At 45.1% G+C, this 18,870-nt stretch overlaps 1 protein-coding gene across 1 annotated transcript in view; it reads right to left on the bottom strand.

The window, feature by feature from the left end:
- The window catches only part of nrxn3b (neurexin 3b), a gene marked incomplete at its 5' end in the record, with an annotated part of 438,954 nt that overhangs the window by 41,526 nt on the left and 378,558 nt on the right, over positions 1 to 18,870 (bottom strand). The window contains one exon of the mRNA XM_080453658.1: positions 11,439 to 11,610. Coding sequence (XP_080309784.1) covers positions 11,439 to 11,610 — 172 coding nt within the window. The remainder of the gene's footprint in view (positions 1 to 11,438; positions 11,611 to 18,870) is intronic.

The raw sequence follows: 18,870 nt of genomic DNA on the forward strand, positions 1-18,870 counted from the left end.
GAACATGGAAAAAGAACACAACGTATTTTTTTTGGTTTATCTTCTTTTATATAAAACAGGGTTTAAAGGGATGTTTTTTCATTCTCAAAGGTTGGAGGGAACAAGCCAATGACATGACACGAAGAAAGTAAATAAATAAGGATAGACAATCGGGTAAAGGTTTACCTTTCTCCTGAAGCCAATCTTCTACTGGTCGGGTATATTTGAACGGGATTTTCTTATTTGCCATTTGATAGCGCTCAATGTCGCTGTTGCCTTTAAAGTTTAAAAGTTTAATGAACAGCTTGAGAATAGTTGGCAACTGCAACACACATCAGTCACATTTAGACAGTGGTTTAAAATGTTTATAATATTCTTTTTTTAATCCTTGTTTAGACATATTTAGAAAAAAATGTTATAACGCTTCTTGTTTTCTTTAGTTAGCTTTAGTTATAGGTTTAAACTGTGTTTATATGGCACATTTCACGAGAATTATATAATTGTTATCCATGGAAAAATGCATACTATACATACAGTAGTCTTCACACAATAGACAAATTACACAATAAAAACCTGCAAGAATAGTTGGTTAGTCAAAACAACAACAAGCAATACCTTTACACAGATAACGAATGCATCTCAATCCATGTACTGTAATACCTTTCATAAAATCACATAACATACACAAGGGGTTAAGGAAATGGACTGATTAAAAAGGCGGATATGCATTAACCGCCTTTTCTCCGAGGCAAATTGGAGGTAATTTATATGCGCTAATTTTCCCCTTGGACACCACCTGCTTTTTTCACATTTTCAAGGGCCAAGAAACCCCTCCGTTTTAGCAGCTCTTTGGAGGAGAGAGAGAGAGGCGTGCTGTGGTTTTGCAGGTAGGGGTAGCATTAGATGAAGGTAATTTGCAGTACTTCAGGGAAGGGAGGGAAGTCCCACGGTGACACAGATTTGAAAGAGGACATCGCATACAGATGAGATCATTACTGCCACGGTGGGAGGCCCTTTTGGCTGCCAAGTCCCCATCATCTGAGACTGGGCCAAATATGCTCCAGATATATGGAAATGAGAGATAATGGGTACACTTCTAAAAAGGAATGTGCATGATCTAGTTTATGTCCGCGCGACAACACTAGTATATCCCTGGTCATGATAGTTTATTGTACTGCATATGAGCCTGGTGGTATAAAGTGTCTTCCCGGAGAAATCACACCGAATTATGTTCTCTGGAAATGAGTCTGCCGAGATGTAAGGCTGAGACGCACAGAGCTGTGCTGTAGTGTGCATCACCAGGGAGTCTCTAAGAATAGCCTACCAATGGCGCCGATGATGTCACTTCCTTCCCAGGAAGGTGAGTTTTAGTGAGAAAACAAAGGGACCTTAACCACAAAATGTTCATAAATTGTCCACATTTTCACAATCTTCAAAAACACCAAAAATCTACAAGCCAAGTCAAGCTTGAAGATCAGCTATTTCTTTATTCGTTGTACGGCAAAGTATATAGGGCTCAAGTAGTTAACCACAAACCCTATATACTTCATTGATCGGGGTCCCCCAGTGGTCTGTACTTGGTCCCCTCCTTTTTCCCCTCTAGACCAAATGTCTTTGGCAAAAAATTGCTGGTCTACAAGCCCTGCAACGCCATGTGTTGTGAGCTTGTAGATCTGCCATTTTCGCCGAATGTGTGCCTATATCTTTGCCCAATGTTCGCTTATTATGCCATGTCCAGAATCGGGACGTTAGTGTTCCAGAACACTTATAAACATTTCCTTTAATTAGCTACACCTGCTAAAGGTTGGCTGCCGTCAAAGTGTTGCTGGAGGATAGATCGTTTCTTAATAATGTCATACACTCACTCCTACACATTCGCGGCGAGCCCTATTGTCTCACTTAGCAACAAGTTGTTGCCAACAACCTATGTCATAAAGGATTTGGGGAAGAAAATCCATAGACTTCGCCTAAGGCTGAGTTTTTATACAGCTCTTTGTAGATTCTCTCTCTCTCTGCTGCACTATTTCAGCAAAAACCTCCCACCATGTCTTCAAAGTGTCTAGTAAACACACACACACAGAGAGAGAGAGAGAGAGAGAGAGAGAGAGAGAGAGAGAGAGAGAGAGAGAGAGAGAGAGAGAGAGAGAGAGAGAGAAAGAAAGAAAGAAAGAAAGAGAGAGAACAGGTGGAGGTGGTACTTTAAGGGAGTTAGGGAACCTAAGGGGGGAGCTAACTTGAGCGAGGGCAGGAGGCTAATGCCATGACATGCTACACTGTGCCAGCGGGTTAATCTGCTACAGCACATTCCTTTGATGCCATGGGGTGTTTGGGGCGGCAGCCAGGATACGCTGTCTGTCCTGGACAGGGGCCTTTGCAGGGGAGGCAAGGTGGCTGTTTGAAGAAGCAGGGGGTAGATGGAAGCGCTAAAGGGGGCTAGCAAGGACTCGCCTTAAAGTATGTAAACCAAAACACCTTCAAACAAACTCACACACTGAATAAGTACGTACGCATACACCACACGCTCTTCAACTTTGTTTCTTTCCGACTTTAATTTATGTCACTTGGTTTGTAGTCTCTCGAGACAGAGACTGTTGGCTCACCCAATTTTTCAAACGCTTCCACCTAACAGTCTGCACTGAAGAAAATAAAGTGTAATGTCCTGCCCTGAACTTCCGTTTCGCCTTTTGCAGTCAGGTAAATAAGTCTATCTCTAAATTTTTAAATATTTTGAACGGAAACGACAGATGGCATGTTCTTCCTGTCGCAACTTTTGTGAGGTGCAGTTGCAAACTCTCTGCAGCATTCGAAGATGTGGAAGCTGTTGTCTGGCTCTGAGAGACATGCCTGGTTTGGGTTGCAAACCTCAGTCTCATATTGTTTGTCCATTTAGGGTGAAATCTAGTCGTAAGCTGAGAGTTAGAGGTATATAAGCTTGCCGGGGCATTGCTCACGGGGAAGTCTCAGGTATAGCTTTTTACATTGTTCTCTAGGTGATTAATGAGGTGCCACTCCTTCCGTAATGAATACACCAGAAGCTAATTGTCCAGCTAATGAGAAAAATCTCTATGGAGTGTCAATTTGATATTCCGTTTCTAAAGGTGATCGCGGAATGGATGACCTTGCCAATAAAAGCATGGCTGTTAATCGGAAAATTGCTCTGCCTTTGTGGATCGAGCCTTTGTGCAGAGCGTGCAAATAGGCAAACAACAGCACCATTGCATTGTTTTTTTTACTTCTGCCTCTGTAAAGGATATGGAGCCAGGCTGCAGCATAGTGGCTGCTGGCATCCACCCCAAGCCTAATTCAGAGACAAAACCGCTCTAAACCCAATTTACCGTATTTTCCGCACTATAAGGCGCATCTGAGTATAAGGTGCACCTTCAATAAATGTATTATTTTCATATATAGGGCGCACCGCATTATAAGGCGCATCCGCACTATAAGGCACACTGACGGTGCGGCTTATAGTGCGGAAACCAAAGGAACCAATATTGATACATATATAAGGCGCATCGGATTATAAGGCGCATCCACACTATAAGGCACACTGACGGTGCGCCTTATAGTGCGGAAAATACGGTATACTTCATCGTACACCGTGGTGCATGCTGAAATACACCACTTTGATGTGATGCGTTGTGAGCTTGTAGATCTGCTATTTCCATCGTACGACGGACCATAAATTATGCACTAGAATGCAGAATTAGAATTTTCCCATACAAGAGCTGCATGCAACTAAAATATTTCGGAGGCAACGTGACCAATCCACAGAGGCTCTCTGACCTACTGTACGGATACCCAGAATGCCACATGCTGCAGACAGGTTTAAACATGCGAAACACCCCAGCGTGATTGGATTTGAGACGCCAGGACACTCGTCGACCTCTTTCGGACTAGCCTGAGGCTACGAGCTCAATCCATGGTCTTGAAGGGCGGATCCAAACACAGCCGCCCGGATTTGTGCGTGGCTTCCTATTGCTTCACCAATCTATGTCCCCGCCTCCCCTCCCCTCCCCCCCTCGGCCTGTGCACGGAGCACGCTGACGTCACCAAATTTAGAGCGACGCCCCTCTGCACTCTGATTGGTTAGGAGATAACAAGGTCCAAGACCATCGTTCCTGCATGGCTCCCCCAGGCTTTTTTTCTTTTGTAACAAAAAAAAAAGCCTGGGTTTCCGAGGCTACTTTCGGACTGACTGAATGTGGCTGGCATACTCATACAGGATGAGGTTGTTTAAAATTCCACAGTAGTCTATAAGAACTGGTTCTTCTCCGTGTTCAGTGTCGGCATTGCTCAGTTCAATATGCTCATTATACAGAGAGTGAACCTGGTAATGACCCCGCTGACTACATCATGGAATATCTTTAAAGGCGTGTGTACGCTGATTGTAGTTTGTATTTGTTTGTGTATGTGTATGTGTGTGTGTGTGTGTGCGTGCGTGCCTGTGCATGCGTCTACTCGACTGTGCGTCCGCCGTTTGCATCAGTGTCATCTTTAATGTGCGCTTCTCTGTGTTCTTTTCTCGCAGCCAAAACAGTGTCTGAATGTCCCCCCCCTCCGGTGGCAGCTGTTCACTCAACGAGAACGCCGGCGACGGCGGCACTCCTCCGCTGGTTTCGCTCGCTGTATACTCTGCCTGCCAGCCACACGTCTCAGCGGGACGCCGTCGAAAAGGGGAAGGGGAGGGGGGCGCTGGAGGGGCCGAATCAAAACTGTGAAAATGGCTACCGTGACAGGCTCCTGGCATGCTCCCTCCATTCGGGGGAGATGATGAGTACATTTGATATACCGCAGTTCTGTCCAAAGAAATCATTCCACATGCTGGAGCTGCAGCTAGCGCTGGGTCTGCCGGGGCCCTGGGTTATATGAGCATCTTGTATACCGCCCACCCCCTTTCCCATCTACTCCCCACTTTCATCTCTCTTTTCTTCCTCTCTCTCTCTCTGTATCTCTCTGGTAGGTTGGGCCTCGACGTAGGGCGGCAGACCGCCAAGTGGTCACTGGTCACTGGTTCGATCCCGAGTACAAACAGGGGACGGTGTATTTCAGACTGTAGAGTGACTGCTACTATGTAAGTTGACCACCAATGCCGTTAAAGTGATAATCCTGTGCTCTGACCTCTCGGATGTAATGCATAATACTATATTTACAGTACTGTGCACTGTATATGTGTAGCTATGTATGCAAAAAAGACGTTGATTGAAAAAAATAACCTAACCATACTCTTTCTCACTCTCTCTCTCTCTAATCCCAAATCCCTTTCTCATGTGATCGGGTTCGTTGCTCCTCTCTCTCCACTCCTCCTTACTCTACCATCCATCTATTCCTCCCTCTATTTCATCCTCCATCTCTCTCTCGTCTGCTCCCTCAGACCTCTTCACCCACAATCACAAGCATGGCTTTGTCCATCTCCTTTTCTCTCCGCCGCCAATCCCCCACTCTCTTTTTTTTCTCTCCTCAGTCCTGTATTCGTGACGGTCTGGACTCTCCAAACGCCAATCTTAATACGTGCCCCTGTTTTTTTTTTCTCCCTCTTCATCCTTTTGTCCTTCTATCGCTCTCATCCGGTCGATTAAATGTCTCGCTGGTATCTCTCTGTCAGTCGTTTTCCTCAGACCCTTTTATTCACCCCCCCCACATCTCTCTCCTTTCCCCCTCTCTCTCTCTTTCATTCTCTCCCCTTTCCCTCACCAATCTCTCTCACAATGCCAGAGATGTAGATTCATCATTTATGAGGTTGGGTTCTGAGAACGTTTTGTGGCGTTCAAAGCATAAACTAGGAACCAAGAAGCAGTCTACGCTCGGCTTATGTTTTTTTTTGTAGAATTCTTCTCACTGAGGAAGAGCTTTGTCTTTGTGGGGTTTTTATTTTCTTAACCCATTCAAAATAGCCAAAACTTGAAGCTCACAATTCGCCGTGTTTTGCGAGCTTCTAAGTGTGCTATTTTTCTTTTCTTTTCGTCTACACGATTTTGCACGCCCGAAATAGGGACGCCAGGTTGAAAGTGGTTAACAGACCAGACGGCGAGGCCTCTTGAAAGGGCCGCTGCCCCAATGCGGCTTTTTACAGGTATAGTAGCAACGTTGACATCACTGTTGTGTGTAGTGGAGCGGGCAGAGTGCGCACGTGTGTGCTTACTATATGCAATACAAGCACAAAGGCACACTTGCTATGACTATTCCTCCCAACAACAACACACACACACACACACACACACACACACACACACACACACACACACACACACACACACACACACACACACACACACACACACACACACACACACACACACACACACACACACACACACACACACACACACACACACACAAAGCATTCCGGATGCCTGTGGCCATTCACCCGAGACAGCGTCTGAACCTTGGCCAGCCCTGACAAATTGTAATGCAAAATTTCCGTCTGGCTCGGTCCAGTAGCTCCTTCATTCAAACCTATGCACAACAAGTACAACAGATCATACCATACAAAACCACTGAGCATACAAATTCATTGAGTTATATGAGGACATTGGAACCCTCTCGCCTAAACAAAAGAAAAGCCATTTGGGTAATTTGGATTTCACAAGCACACACATGCGCGTGCGCGCGCACACACACGCACACACGCACACACACACGCGCACGCGCACACGCACACCTTGAAAAAAGTGCAACACAGACACAACAGTGTTGGATTTTCCAGTGCATTTGGGACTTTCACAACAGTTACGAAGCAATGGTGGTTATATTGATGGAAAGAAATGGCTTGGTATTTACACAAAGTAAACCCCTCCCCTGAAGAGAAGGGCTAGGGCTGGGCAATATGCAATATATGGATATTAAATTGACATTGTGAAATGACACAAGATATTGGCTGGGATTTGGGATATGCCATACAATAAGTGTTGTCTTTTTTGTTTATTTTGCAAAAATAGCCAATCTACAAGGTGGCACGTCGGGGCACGTTGTGAGCTTTTTTTAAATTATCATCTCAATAAGATATTTTCATCACAATGTTGATATCTCATTTGATATTTAACGTTGCCCATATCGCCCAGCCTTAAGATCGGGCGAGTATTCACGGTTTTGTGTAGGCCTACTCGTACTCGTGTTATTTTCACGACATGCGAGTGACGTGAATGAAAACACAAACCCGTATGAGCAACGCAAAGTGAATATTTTTACCTCGCGAACACCTCGTTGGAAGAACATAACACTCTCTATAACGCCACCCTGTCGCCTGGTGGGCCAACTTTGCCAAACACTAGCGTTCGAGGCATCCAATTTCCACGGCCGGGGCTAGGCAAGGGGGGCTATTTTGCTGCCTTGACAGACAGACAAGCAATTGGCAGACAGGCACCCTTTTCCTCCTCACCTATTCCCCCGGCCGGGAGATCAGGTAAAAAGCAGACCAGATCCGGTAACTGTTTATTGAGCGGCCCTGAGAGCCTCGTGGTGGCCCTCAAGGCTCTGGGAGTCGATGAGTCTGCACCCTAACCCGTAATTACTCATGAGATGACAACGCCTTTACAAGGAGGGGGGAGATAAAAATCAATCATTGTTGAATTTCTATCAGTGAGCGTCCTGAAAATTACCTGTGCAGAAGAGAAAGAGAAATTACCACATAATTCGATCCTCGCCCCCCCTCCCCTCACCCCCCCCCCAACCTACCACATGCACACCTCCCACGTGAGCGCATGGAATAGCGACGAAAACCTCAATGGGATCCCTTGGAAGGAATCCAATAAGGCTAAAAAAAGGTATCTCTCCCAGTCTTTCTCTTTCTCTCTGCTTCGCCTATGGCGTGGCACTATATACACTGAGGCGACCAATCACCAGTCATCTTTTTTAACAGGCTTTGATCAGGCATATTGACCAACGATGAGTCAACACTTAACCATGGTGTGGATGGGCAATTAAAACATAAAAATTTGGTTAAATAGCTTGATTGCAAATTAAAGTTTCTGGTCATTACAGGGGCAGTGGTGGAAGAAGAAGTATACTCAGATGTTTTACATAAGTAAAAGTGTCAACACCACAATATAAAAATACTCTGTTACGTAAGTAAAAGTTCTGTATTCCGAATTTTAGTTGAGTAAAAGTACAAAAGCTCCCGAAGTATGAAATAGTGGAGCAAAAACTACAATATTTGAGATGTAATGGTGTAAAAGCATAGTAAAGTAAAAGTGTAACAATTGTACAGTACTTGAGTAAATGTACTTATCGTTCGCATTCCTTGCCCGATCAGCCTACACCGAATTTCACAGAAAGCTCAATGCGCGTGGCGTTGATGTTACATTTCATTGCGTCATTTTGAGGTTGTAGATCAGGCATCTTTGCTACTTTTGAAGACATGGGCTCACACTTTACAGTGTAGCCGGTACAGTGTGCACGTGTGCTCGACACATTGTCGATACAAAACAGACTGAAGCGCAGTTACTGTATGAAACCTGTCTTTATTTGGTCATGGCGAGGCAAAAGACAGCCACGGGGCAAAAAGACAGAAGCGATTCCAATCACCTGTCCTCAGTGGTGTAAAGTAACTAAGTACATTTACTCAAGTACTGTACTTAAGTACAATTTTGAGGTACTTTTACTTTACTAAAGTATTTCCAATTTTCAGTACTTTTACTTCTACTCCACTACATCTCAGAGGCAAATATTGTACTTTTACTCCGCTACAATTATTTGAAAACTTTAGTCACTAGTTACTTTGCAGATATAAATTATGATATTATGAAACATACATTAACCACTTTAGCCCTGTTTTATACATAGGCTATTTGAAAATAGCCGATCTACAAGCTCACAACGCGTCGCATCGCGGCGCGTTGTGAGCTTGTATATCTGCTATTTTCATTTTTTTTGTATTTTTACTTTAGGTACTTCAAGTATATTTTCATTCCAATACTTTTGTACTTTTACTCAAGTAACATTTTGAACACAGGCCATTTACTTGTAACAAAGCATTTCTACATTGCAGTATTGCTACTTTTACTTAAGTAGAAAATGTGATGTGTACTTTTTCCAACACTGGTCATGACGAAGCAAAAGCCAGCCACGGGGGCAAAAAGACAGAAGCGATTCCAATCACCTGTCCTCCCCCAATGAACCCAATACCACAGTGCCAGGTCACGGCAGGGGGACAACCACGTCCCGTGGCCTGCTGAGATGAAGGTCTCCGTCTTCTCTCACAACGCTGGGTTCTAGACGCCCGGCGCTCCTAGCCTGAGGTTTTTTTTCTCAGCTGAAAAAAAGCCTCTCAAAGCAGCATTTACTGCACACTGCGTGACGCTTAAACTCTCCTCCGCAGATCAATACGAGTGAGATTATGTGAGCGACGGGGTGGCAGTTGTGTGTTGTGCATCGAAAAAAAGAAACCTTTGGTCCTCTGTTGGTGCTACATAGCACCTATCAATGTGCTGTATATCATCTTTGTCAGGCGGCTGATGGACCAGTAGATGACCTCTCAAGGACCACACAGGGGCTTGGCTGGTTCTTTAAATGGCGGTGGTGCTACCGTTTTATAGCACCTCAACCACCCCAAAGGACCACTGAAGAACCACCACTTTCGTGTGTGTTCCAAATGCAGTTGCAGTGGTGGAAAGTAACTAAGTACATTTACTCAAGTACTGTACTTAAGTAACATTTTGAGGTATTTGTACTTTACTTGAGTATTTCCAATTTCCAATACTTTTACTTCTACTCCACTACATCTCAGAGGCAAACATTTAACTTTTACTCCACTACAATCATTTGAAAACTTTAGTTACTAGTTACTTTTCAGATATAAATTATTATATTATGAAACATACATTAACCACTTTAGACCTATTTTATACCTAGGCTATTTGAAAATAGCCTATCTACAAGCTCACAACGCGTCGCGATGCGACGCGTTGTGAGCTTGTAGATCAGCTATTTTAGTACTTTTACTTTTGGTACTTATATTTTGATACCAATACTTTTTACTCAAGTACATTTTTAATTCCGGAATTTGACTTGTAACAGAGTACTTCTGCATTGCAGTATTGATACTTTTACCTTTTGAGTACTTTTTCCACCACTGTGCAGTTGCAGCTATACACAGAGAAATACATATTTCACCGTGTTGGAGGACAGGACTGTAAACTGCACTAGAGCACAAAGCTTTTTGAATGAAGGAGTTGTTATGAAGATAGACGGATCATACACTCACCAAAACAAGGTTATAGCGTCTTCATTTTCTTTCAATTTGAACCCACGTGTCACAAAGAGAAATAAAAAAATGTTCAGCCTTCAGTGCTGGCCAGAGTGTCTTTGTGACACTGGCAGGTTAAGAAAGTAACCTTGTCATTCCTTCTACAGCACCGTATAACTGAATGCAATAATAAGGACCAGGCAGGCAACACAAGAAACTCGAGCCTGCTAGAACACCTTCAAACCTACATTATTCTTTATTGTAACCCCCCCCCCCCCCCCCACCCCTCCCTTTTAAAATTATTTTCTCGTATCGACTCACATTCTGTGGCTGTTCTTCAATATGTTTACACTGTATGACTAAGTCTGGTCTGATTGAGGTCTGATTAATGCAAAGAGAAAAAAAAGCAAGGGGGCACTTTCGCACGCACGCACGCACACGCACACACACACACACACACACACACACACACACACACACACACACACACACACACACACAGAACTGAGCAGCACGTCTCTGTTCCAAATGAGGAGAGTGCCGCGAAGTCTCCAAATTGAGCCGAGCTTCCTTTGATGACCCCATTTGTATTCAGCCGTTGCGCTGCTTTCCCCCTGACCTACGTACGAAGGAGAGATAGACGCATGGCCAGCAGGCCGCCCTCCCTCCCACCTGCCTCCTCTCTGCTCGCTGAGCCACCAAAACCAGACCCCCTGGTTACCTTTCAATCCCTCCCAGAAAGCCACCTGGCTCGGTGTCGCCTCGACCATAATTCCCCCTCGCCAGAGACAAAAGCTGCTGGTTTGGACCGCTTTCTCACGCGGGGCCAGGTGTCTGGGCGCAAATGAAGTTTGGGTGGACTGGTGCACAGCCACAGCATGCACCAGCTTGGGTGGCTATTAGCCCATGTTCCAATTCGGAGGTGTTTTCGTGTATTCTGGGCAAAAACTGCCACTGAAAGGGGGGGGGGGGGTGTGGGTGGGTGGGGAGAGAGCAACGTGCAAAGTGTGTTAACAGGGAACATCTGTCTGTACTTGAGAAAACAGGACTGTGTTGGGGAATAATAAGCAAGGCACGATCCCAGACAGGAGGAAACCAAGCGTATCACCTCAGCATTCTCCTCATTTTCTCCCCCTGTGCCCTTTGCTAGAAAAAACAACAACAACAGCCACAGAATAAAAGCAGGTGATGTCCATTGGTGTCCATTTCCCAATTTGAAACAAATGTCACAGCTGATGGGTCAAATACGACATAATTGTAATAACAGAGGGGGAGGTACCTGTGGGGAAGTGCTCGTTGATTGGCCAGTTGTCCACCTGCAATGTGGCATTGCCCCCATTCCTGGTGAACCGCACCAGGTGGTATTTACCATCGTTGATGGGTGTGGTGTCCTCCCTCACGCCGATATCCACTGTGCCGATGTTAAATGTCACACCCACTTTGCCTTGCTCCTGTGTGGCACAAGAGAAAAACACAGAAGAAAACCACATAAGCCAGCAGTTATTGAGCTGATTTTAGACTCGCATTGAGTCTAGCGAAAGCAATTACCGACGCTTAGATTGCACAATAACAAAAGCGCCATTTGCCGTGCAAACCCATTTTGAAAGCCTGCTGAGTGCTACAGCTATAAGGGTACGGGAGCCACACTTAGCTCCGCGTCCACCGGAATTGTCAAAGCCGACAAAAGTGAGATTGTTGACTGCTATTGTCAAACAGTAATGAAACAGCAAACGCAAACGGAAAAAGAGGTTGAATGGAACGACGTGGTTGAATACCCTCGGCCGGCGCTAATGGTGTGCCACCTATAGGACCTGCGGATGCTAGCTAGCTATGCTTCATTATTCAGCTGTAATGTGATGAAAATAGGCTGCCAGGCGGAGATTGTAATGATGAGTAATGCACTCTGAATGAATCCTGTCACTGCAAAGCTGGCTGGACAGATGCCTCCTCTGCCGTGGCCCCTACAATAACTATATGGACGCCATATGCTTTGTTGAGTCCTCCGAGCTGAGCCGGACACTTCTACCTACTGGAGCATGACCCCACAACAATGATACGTGTCATTTCTGCTGTCGTACAAGCTCCAGATGATTAGCTTAATGTGCAACATTGTTTTCTCACTCATCAATAAACAAAACAACATGCAGTATGTATACATTGGTAAAGTTACAATTTAAGGACTTTTAAGACCCTTTTAATACCACATTGGCCAAATAGTCAAATATTAGGTAAGAAAGAGGCAAATATTGTGAAAATAGCCTATCTACAGTACAAGCTCGGCTATTTTCACAATATTTATCTGTGGAACCGAGTCAAACTAAGTGTACTGTAATGCCTACAATTCCAAGTGCTTGTCAGGGTGGGGGGTCTCCGGTTCAATTACGATTATTTTGGGGGGTTGCTGCCTGAAAAGTTTGGGAACCCTTGTTCTAAGATGAAGTGTAAATCGGGCTTCATCCTCCACCTCGATCCACCAACCCCCTCCCTCTGCCGCTCTCATCTTCATGATCTGCCAGCGTGTTTTTTTTCCCCAGTTTTTTTTTTTCGCGGGTGCTTGTACATTCACGGGCACATGTAGGCGTCATATAAGGAACGCGTTTCAGAGAGCTGAGGCCGGGGGTTTGAGCGAGCAGCGACGAGGAGGCAAAGGCCGTTTGTTTTCCATTTGTTTTAATCCCCCGTCGGGATTCTCTCTCAGTGTAATTACCTACTTTAGAGGCTCTGAGCGTGAGGGACTGTTTGTCATAACAAAAGCAAAAATTAGGATGCCTGGCATGGGGGATGACTCGCGCCGTTAAGAGATCGTCCCTCGTGTCCGACGCCAACAGTCGGAACCTGGGACTTTGATATTGTCAGCCCACACTTAGCATCGCCTGCCCAGGTCCATGCTCTGATTAGGGCACTGTACTTAATCTTACCAATCTGTTTTTAACATCACAGGGCCTCTCCTAATTGCTATAGGGAAGCACTTAATAACTCCAACCTATACTTAACAGCCTACCAGTATGCTCTGATATGGCAGATTACGGCGTTGCGCTAGACCACCCACTGACTGTTATATTGAGTATTTTATAAGCTGCTACCTTATAGATGGTGCTCCAGGCAATTGGGGAAAATAAGCTGCAGGTTTACGTGGGGGAGGTGGATATTCCGCGGTAACCTTACAGTGCACAGTCAAGAGATGCAGCTTTCAAAATTCAACGTTTGTACACTACTGTATTTATTGGCACAGTGGTTTTCAATGCACAAGGAAGAGAATATGACCTTAGGATAACGTATGTAGAGTATTTTTCCACCATGCACACTCGTGGTATACCTACGGAGGAGCGGGGTGCGGGCATGGAAGTCTAAAAGGCTTGTTCATCAAGCTTGAATCTATTGTGTGCTCGTCTAATGAGAGCACCCTGGAAACGTGGAATGAAAACAACACGCAGCACTCCCTTCATGATGCGCCTCTCAATTAGAATGTTGTCTTTGTTGCTGTGTGTTTTTCAGTGGCGGGGTTCAGGTGCCGTGGGTGTTTTTGTGGATTGGCTGCGCAGAGCGCAATGTTTGGTAGTTATCGGAGAGAGAGAGAAGTTCACGCTCGTTCAGCGTGAAAGCAGGATACTGTCGAATTAACCACCACTCATTGAAAAACAAGCAGTAATTGTGCATAGCTCCCCAGGTAAGTCCTCTTAACCCATTAAGACCTGAGGCGATTCTTTAAAAAAATCTAAATCCTAACAGTTTTTTGAAAAAAATCGAAAAAATATTTTTTCACGATTTTTCAAAAATAGCAGATCTACAAGCTCGTAGCGCGGCACTCGGTGCCGCGCTATGAGCTTGTATATCTGCTATTTTTGAATAGCCTAAAGAAATCTAAAAGTGACACAGATACGTTCCAGGTATTAATGGGTTAAACCGATAACTAGCCTGAGGATCTGGGCTATATTTATAATATACCTCATGTACTTTCACACTATTCACACACAACACACACTCTCTCTCTCTCCTCTTTTGTCTGCTCGTAAAAAGAGACTTCATGTCATTATAATGTGCTCAGGCCCACAATGCAGCGAACAGCGGTGGAGCTCGTCTCGGTAACAATCTTCCGGCGCGGCTCACCATGGTAAAAGGAACAACGCTGGAGAGACAAGAGAAACCCATCTGCTAAAAGCAGAGGCACGCTCGCTCACAACCGCCTCGGCACTCACTTGACATCTCGGCCGGAGAGGAGGCAGTAAAAGCCCTCTTTATTTAAGTAGTCATCGTTAAAATGGAAATGCCACTTAGAGTGGCACACAAACGAGCGTTGTGCACAGACATGCATAATGTCATATGCAGATCCCGACGCAGGCACATGCAAATGCCTGCATGTGCGAGTATACACGCACGCACACACGCGCCAGCACGTGCTAGGGCATTCACCGAATAGTCGAATATTCGAATATCAAACCGACTATTCGACTATCAAACCACTATTCGATTATTCTATTAAAAAAAAAAAATATATATATATATATTATTTTATTTTTTATAATCAAATCGATTAATCGAATATTCGAATACTTATAGGTCGAATAATTCGAATGCTAAAAATCACTATTCGTGAATGCCCTAGCACGTGCGCACACAAAAACATACTGTAGCCTATGCAGGCAGACTGGCTAAGGTAAGCATGCACACAGCAATGTGCTGATAATTTAATGTGACAAGGGGATGTTGGGATATTGTGCGCTGTGCCATGAAAAACATATACTATAGAGGCTCCTGTCTGCTTTGGTTCACTAATGACAGGCCTAGAAAGACATGCAGCATCCACACAACACGTTTGATGGCGCAAGACATAAACACAGACGTGGACAGACACCGTCACCGTCAGTGCTGCTAGCCGTACATCCTCTGTGACCTTCAGAAGCCCTACTGGCAGCTCTGGGCTCTCCTGTGTACTCCCATCAAAGGCACATCACCGGCCCACTAATACCTACAAACAAAGACAGATCGTCAACCCCCTGGCCGCGGTACAAACACAAACAATGGAACACGACAAGCCGCCGCACACCCCGCGGCTACCGCTATACGCTGTGCCTCCGGGCACTGCGGGCTCGCTGTGTGTGTGTGTGTGTGTGTGTGTGTGTTCCCCCGCACTACCCTTGGTGTCCGGCTACCCTCCCGCCACCCACCCACCCACCTACCCGCCTGCCTGCCTGTCCCCCCGCTCTGCAGCATTGTTTGATTGACAGATCCAATTACGCTTTTTATTGGCCTGTCGCTCGCGAGGCGGGAAGGCACTTCATTGTCTCCTGAGCAAAGGGGAAAAATGGCTATTGTTCTCTTAGTGGAAAAGATGATGGCTGCTATTCCAGGGGTAAACAAATGATGCAGTGAAAATCACTTTCAAACAGGCGCGCGTGCACATACGCACGCGCGCACGCACATACAACTCATTCGTAAACATAAGCACAATGGGGAGCAGAAATTCATGCAAGCGCACGCAGACATACACACGCACACGCACGCGCACGCACACACACACGCAAATGGATGCACCCATAAAGTTGCAAAGCGTAACCTTGCGCAGTGTGTCTTTGTTTCAATGACCTTACACAAGCAGCACAAACACCGCACTCAATAACAAATTACATTGGGGACAGTGACAATTAACTGCTATGTTGTGTTAAAGTGCTTTTTATGTTCAAACACCCACCCACACACACACACTGTATGATGCCCACCGTACGCAGCGACTGCTTCAGCACCACTTTACTTTGAAACACACACAATGAGATTATGTTGGCAGCATGCTACCGCAGGAAACAGTGTGCGTGAGCGTTTGTGTCTGCATGTCTGAGCGTGCGCACGCGCGTGTGTGTATGTGTGTTCCTACTTTTTTTGTGACCAACACTGATTGCACCCCTCCACACTGGTGCAGGCCAACACACCTGGGCTCAGCACGGGGAGCTCCAGGGGTCCCACGTGACGTGATACACACCGACACCAATAATCGGGCCCGTCGCAATCCAATTCGGGGGGTCCGATCGATGCCGCCAACACACCGAGGCCCCCCCGGGCAGAGAGCGAAGCCACAGAGCATCGGTTAAAGCGGTAGTGTGGCCCCATAGCCTCTTGTAAGACAGCTGCTGCTGCACGGATGATATGGGCTTCTTCTACAAAATGACCTCATCCCCCAAACTCACCCAATAGCTTCTCTAGAAAAGTATCTATCCACAGACCTAGATAGATACACACATGTCTAGGCTGCTTTGCGGCGGCGAGAAGGGTTGAATCGGTTCATTTAGCTCTGCAGGGGTGGGGGAGAAAAGCCAACAGGAGTAGGTGTCTGCAGGCATCAGGAAGTTACATTTCAGACTTTTAAAGAGAGTTTTTGATGCCACCTAGAATGGCATGCGTGTTGCTAACCATATTGACTATTCACTTTTCTCAAGAATCGATCGCTTTTACCCATGAAGCCATTAGTTTGCTGTCTTACAGAGAACGTAGATTGCTACCTCGCTTGACTGAATCCAACCGAAGCAGAAAGGAAAAGCTACAGAATTGCTCCTATACTGACGGTAATACTGCAGAACCATTTAGATTGCCATCAATGCTGCCTGGTAATGTAGAAGCATATATAAAAACTCTGACTTAACCTAAAAAGCATCTGTGCACATAAAAATCATATATATATATATTTTTTATCACTTGGCAAAACAGTCTGATAGATTGATTTGGAAAATAATCACCTTACAAAATATTTAAGAGCTTTCAAAAAATAATTTAATACAATTTAATGCCCTGTAAGGCCTTATTAATAAATATGAATTTAAAGCTATTTAAGACTTTTTAAGAACCGTGGCCGACATGGAGACCAGAAGAAATGGCTCAATGCGTGAGAGTGACATGAATGCACACCGAATAGTGTGACCCACGTAAAGAGACATAATGCTGAACTAGTTGTATCTGGATGGACCCGTGGATCCATATTATAAGGCCCAACAGGGAGAGAGGAAGATCTGATATCAAAAATCTGAACACGTCCCTGGGTGGAAGTTTGGGTTACATATCCCCCCACTCCCCCCACCCCCGCCTTTCATCTGACATCAGTGCTCAAGTTAGCTTTTGCGGTCTGGAGCCATCAAAACGGGATCATGGAAGCAGTAGAGGCAGGATCGATAGGCTGGAGAGAAGCTATAGGGACAACGTGGATTTTTTTTTGGATTGATGCACCTGGCCTTCATGGCCACCGGCGGCCATTTATTGTCAGTAATTGACAGAGATAACTCAGGGATTGGTGCAGTGATTTGTAGCTGTCGGCTCTCATGTACGTCATCATCAGGTCGAACATTTTGCTAAAGTTTATTAATTCTAGACGCAGATGGGGTTAACCACGTCTTAAACCCTATATACTTTTCTGACCGGTGTCCCCCAGGGCTCTATCCGTGGCCCCCTCATTTTCTCTCTTCGCTGAAAATACCCCATAGGGACGCAAAGGGTTCCAGTGGTTAAAGTCTGCATTTCCGTAGTTCCTTTTAAGCGCTGTACATGTACATGTGGGTTAAACACCCATTCACGCACCGATGGTGGAGGCAACCATACAAGGTACCAACCAAATCCAGTGTCTTGCTCAAGGACACTTCCTCACAGGGCCAGGAGGAGCCAGGGATGGAACTGGGAACCTCCTGACCTTCACTGCCACTAAGAGGTTTGTGCAAAAATGATCAGCTATTCCACAGGCACGGGAGTCGTTTCTTTGTGCATCTGACGGTCAAATAATTAGATGGGCCCTCAAGCTGGAGGCACACATTAAAGTATCTGGATTAAATAAGGCTTTCCTACAATCCTGAAATTGCATGAATATAACCCTCTCAGCGGAATCTTCGAACATGAATTACCGAACGTTTGATTGACTTAGACCATGCCAATATTCTATCCCGTTTTCTCAATTTACGCGATGCGGTCTAGGTTTAATTTGCAGCTGTTTAGGTCTGACCAAAGAAGCTGAAGCAATCACTGTGCTAATCATTCTTAACCCATTAAGACTGGGAACGGTCATTTTTTATTTCTTTGGCTATTCAAAAATAGCAGATATACAAGCTCATGGCGAGGCACCGAGTGCCGTGCCATGAACTTGTATATCTGCTATTTTTGAAAAATCGTGAAAAATATTAGTTTTACATTTTTTTTCCCAAAACATTTTTAGGATTTCGATTTTTTTTTAGAATCGCCTCAGGTCTTAATGGGTTAAATGTAATGTTTATCCAAAAAAAGCCTTGGTATAGTTAGTTACTCACCACCACCTCCAGCAGAAAGAAATGACTTGGTAGTTGGGCTTAGCGTTTGTGGGAGGGCCAAGTGGTTTGTTAAACCACTTATAGCATTACAAGGTGATTAATGGTTTTGGCAGTTCCCTCCGAGGACACACACACACACACACACACACACACACACACACAGATTAAATAAATGATTATGATATTAATCGGTCCAGCAGGTTTGCGAGATTAGCTCCGGATAGATGCAGAGACACACAGACCCTCTTACAGACAGCTATAGCCTCTTGGAGAGTACGCCATACTGTATATATATTAAAACAAAGAAAGAAAAATAATTACAAAAAAGCAATTTTCTAATGCATTAGGGGCAGAGAGGGGTGAGGCATGCCGAGTGTTAAATTTTGTCAGGGGGATTCAGATTTCTTTGCGGAGGCTCCTGATGTACCTTAATGCACC

Source organism: Gymnoscopelus braueri (genome assembly GCF_963280865.1).
Source record: "Gymnoscopelus braueri genome assembly, chromosome: 16".
In the NCBI taxonomy this organism is placed as follows: Eukaryota; Metazoa; Chordata; class Actinopteri; order Myctophiformes; family Myctophidae; genus Gymnoscopelus; species Gymnoscopelus braueri.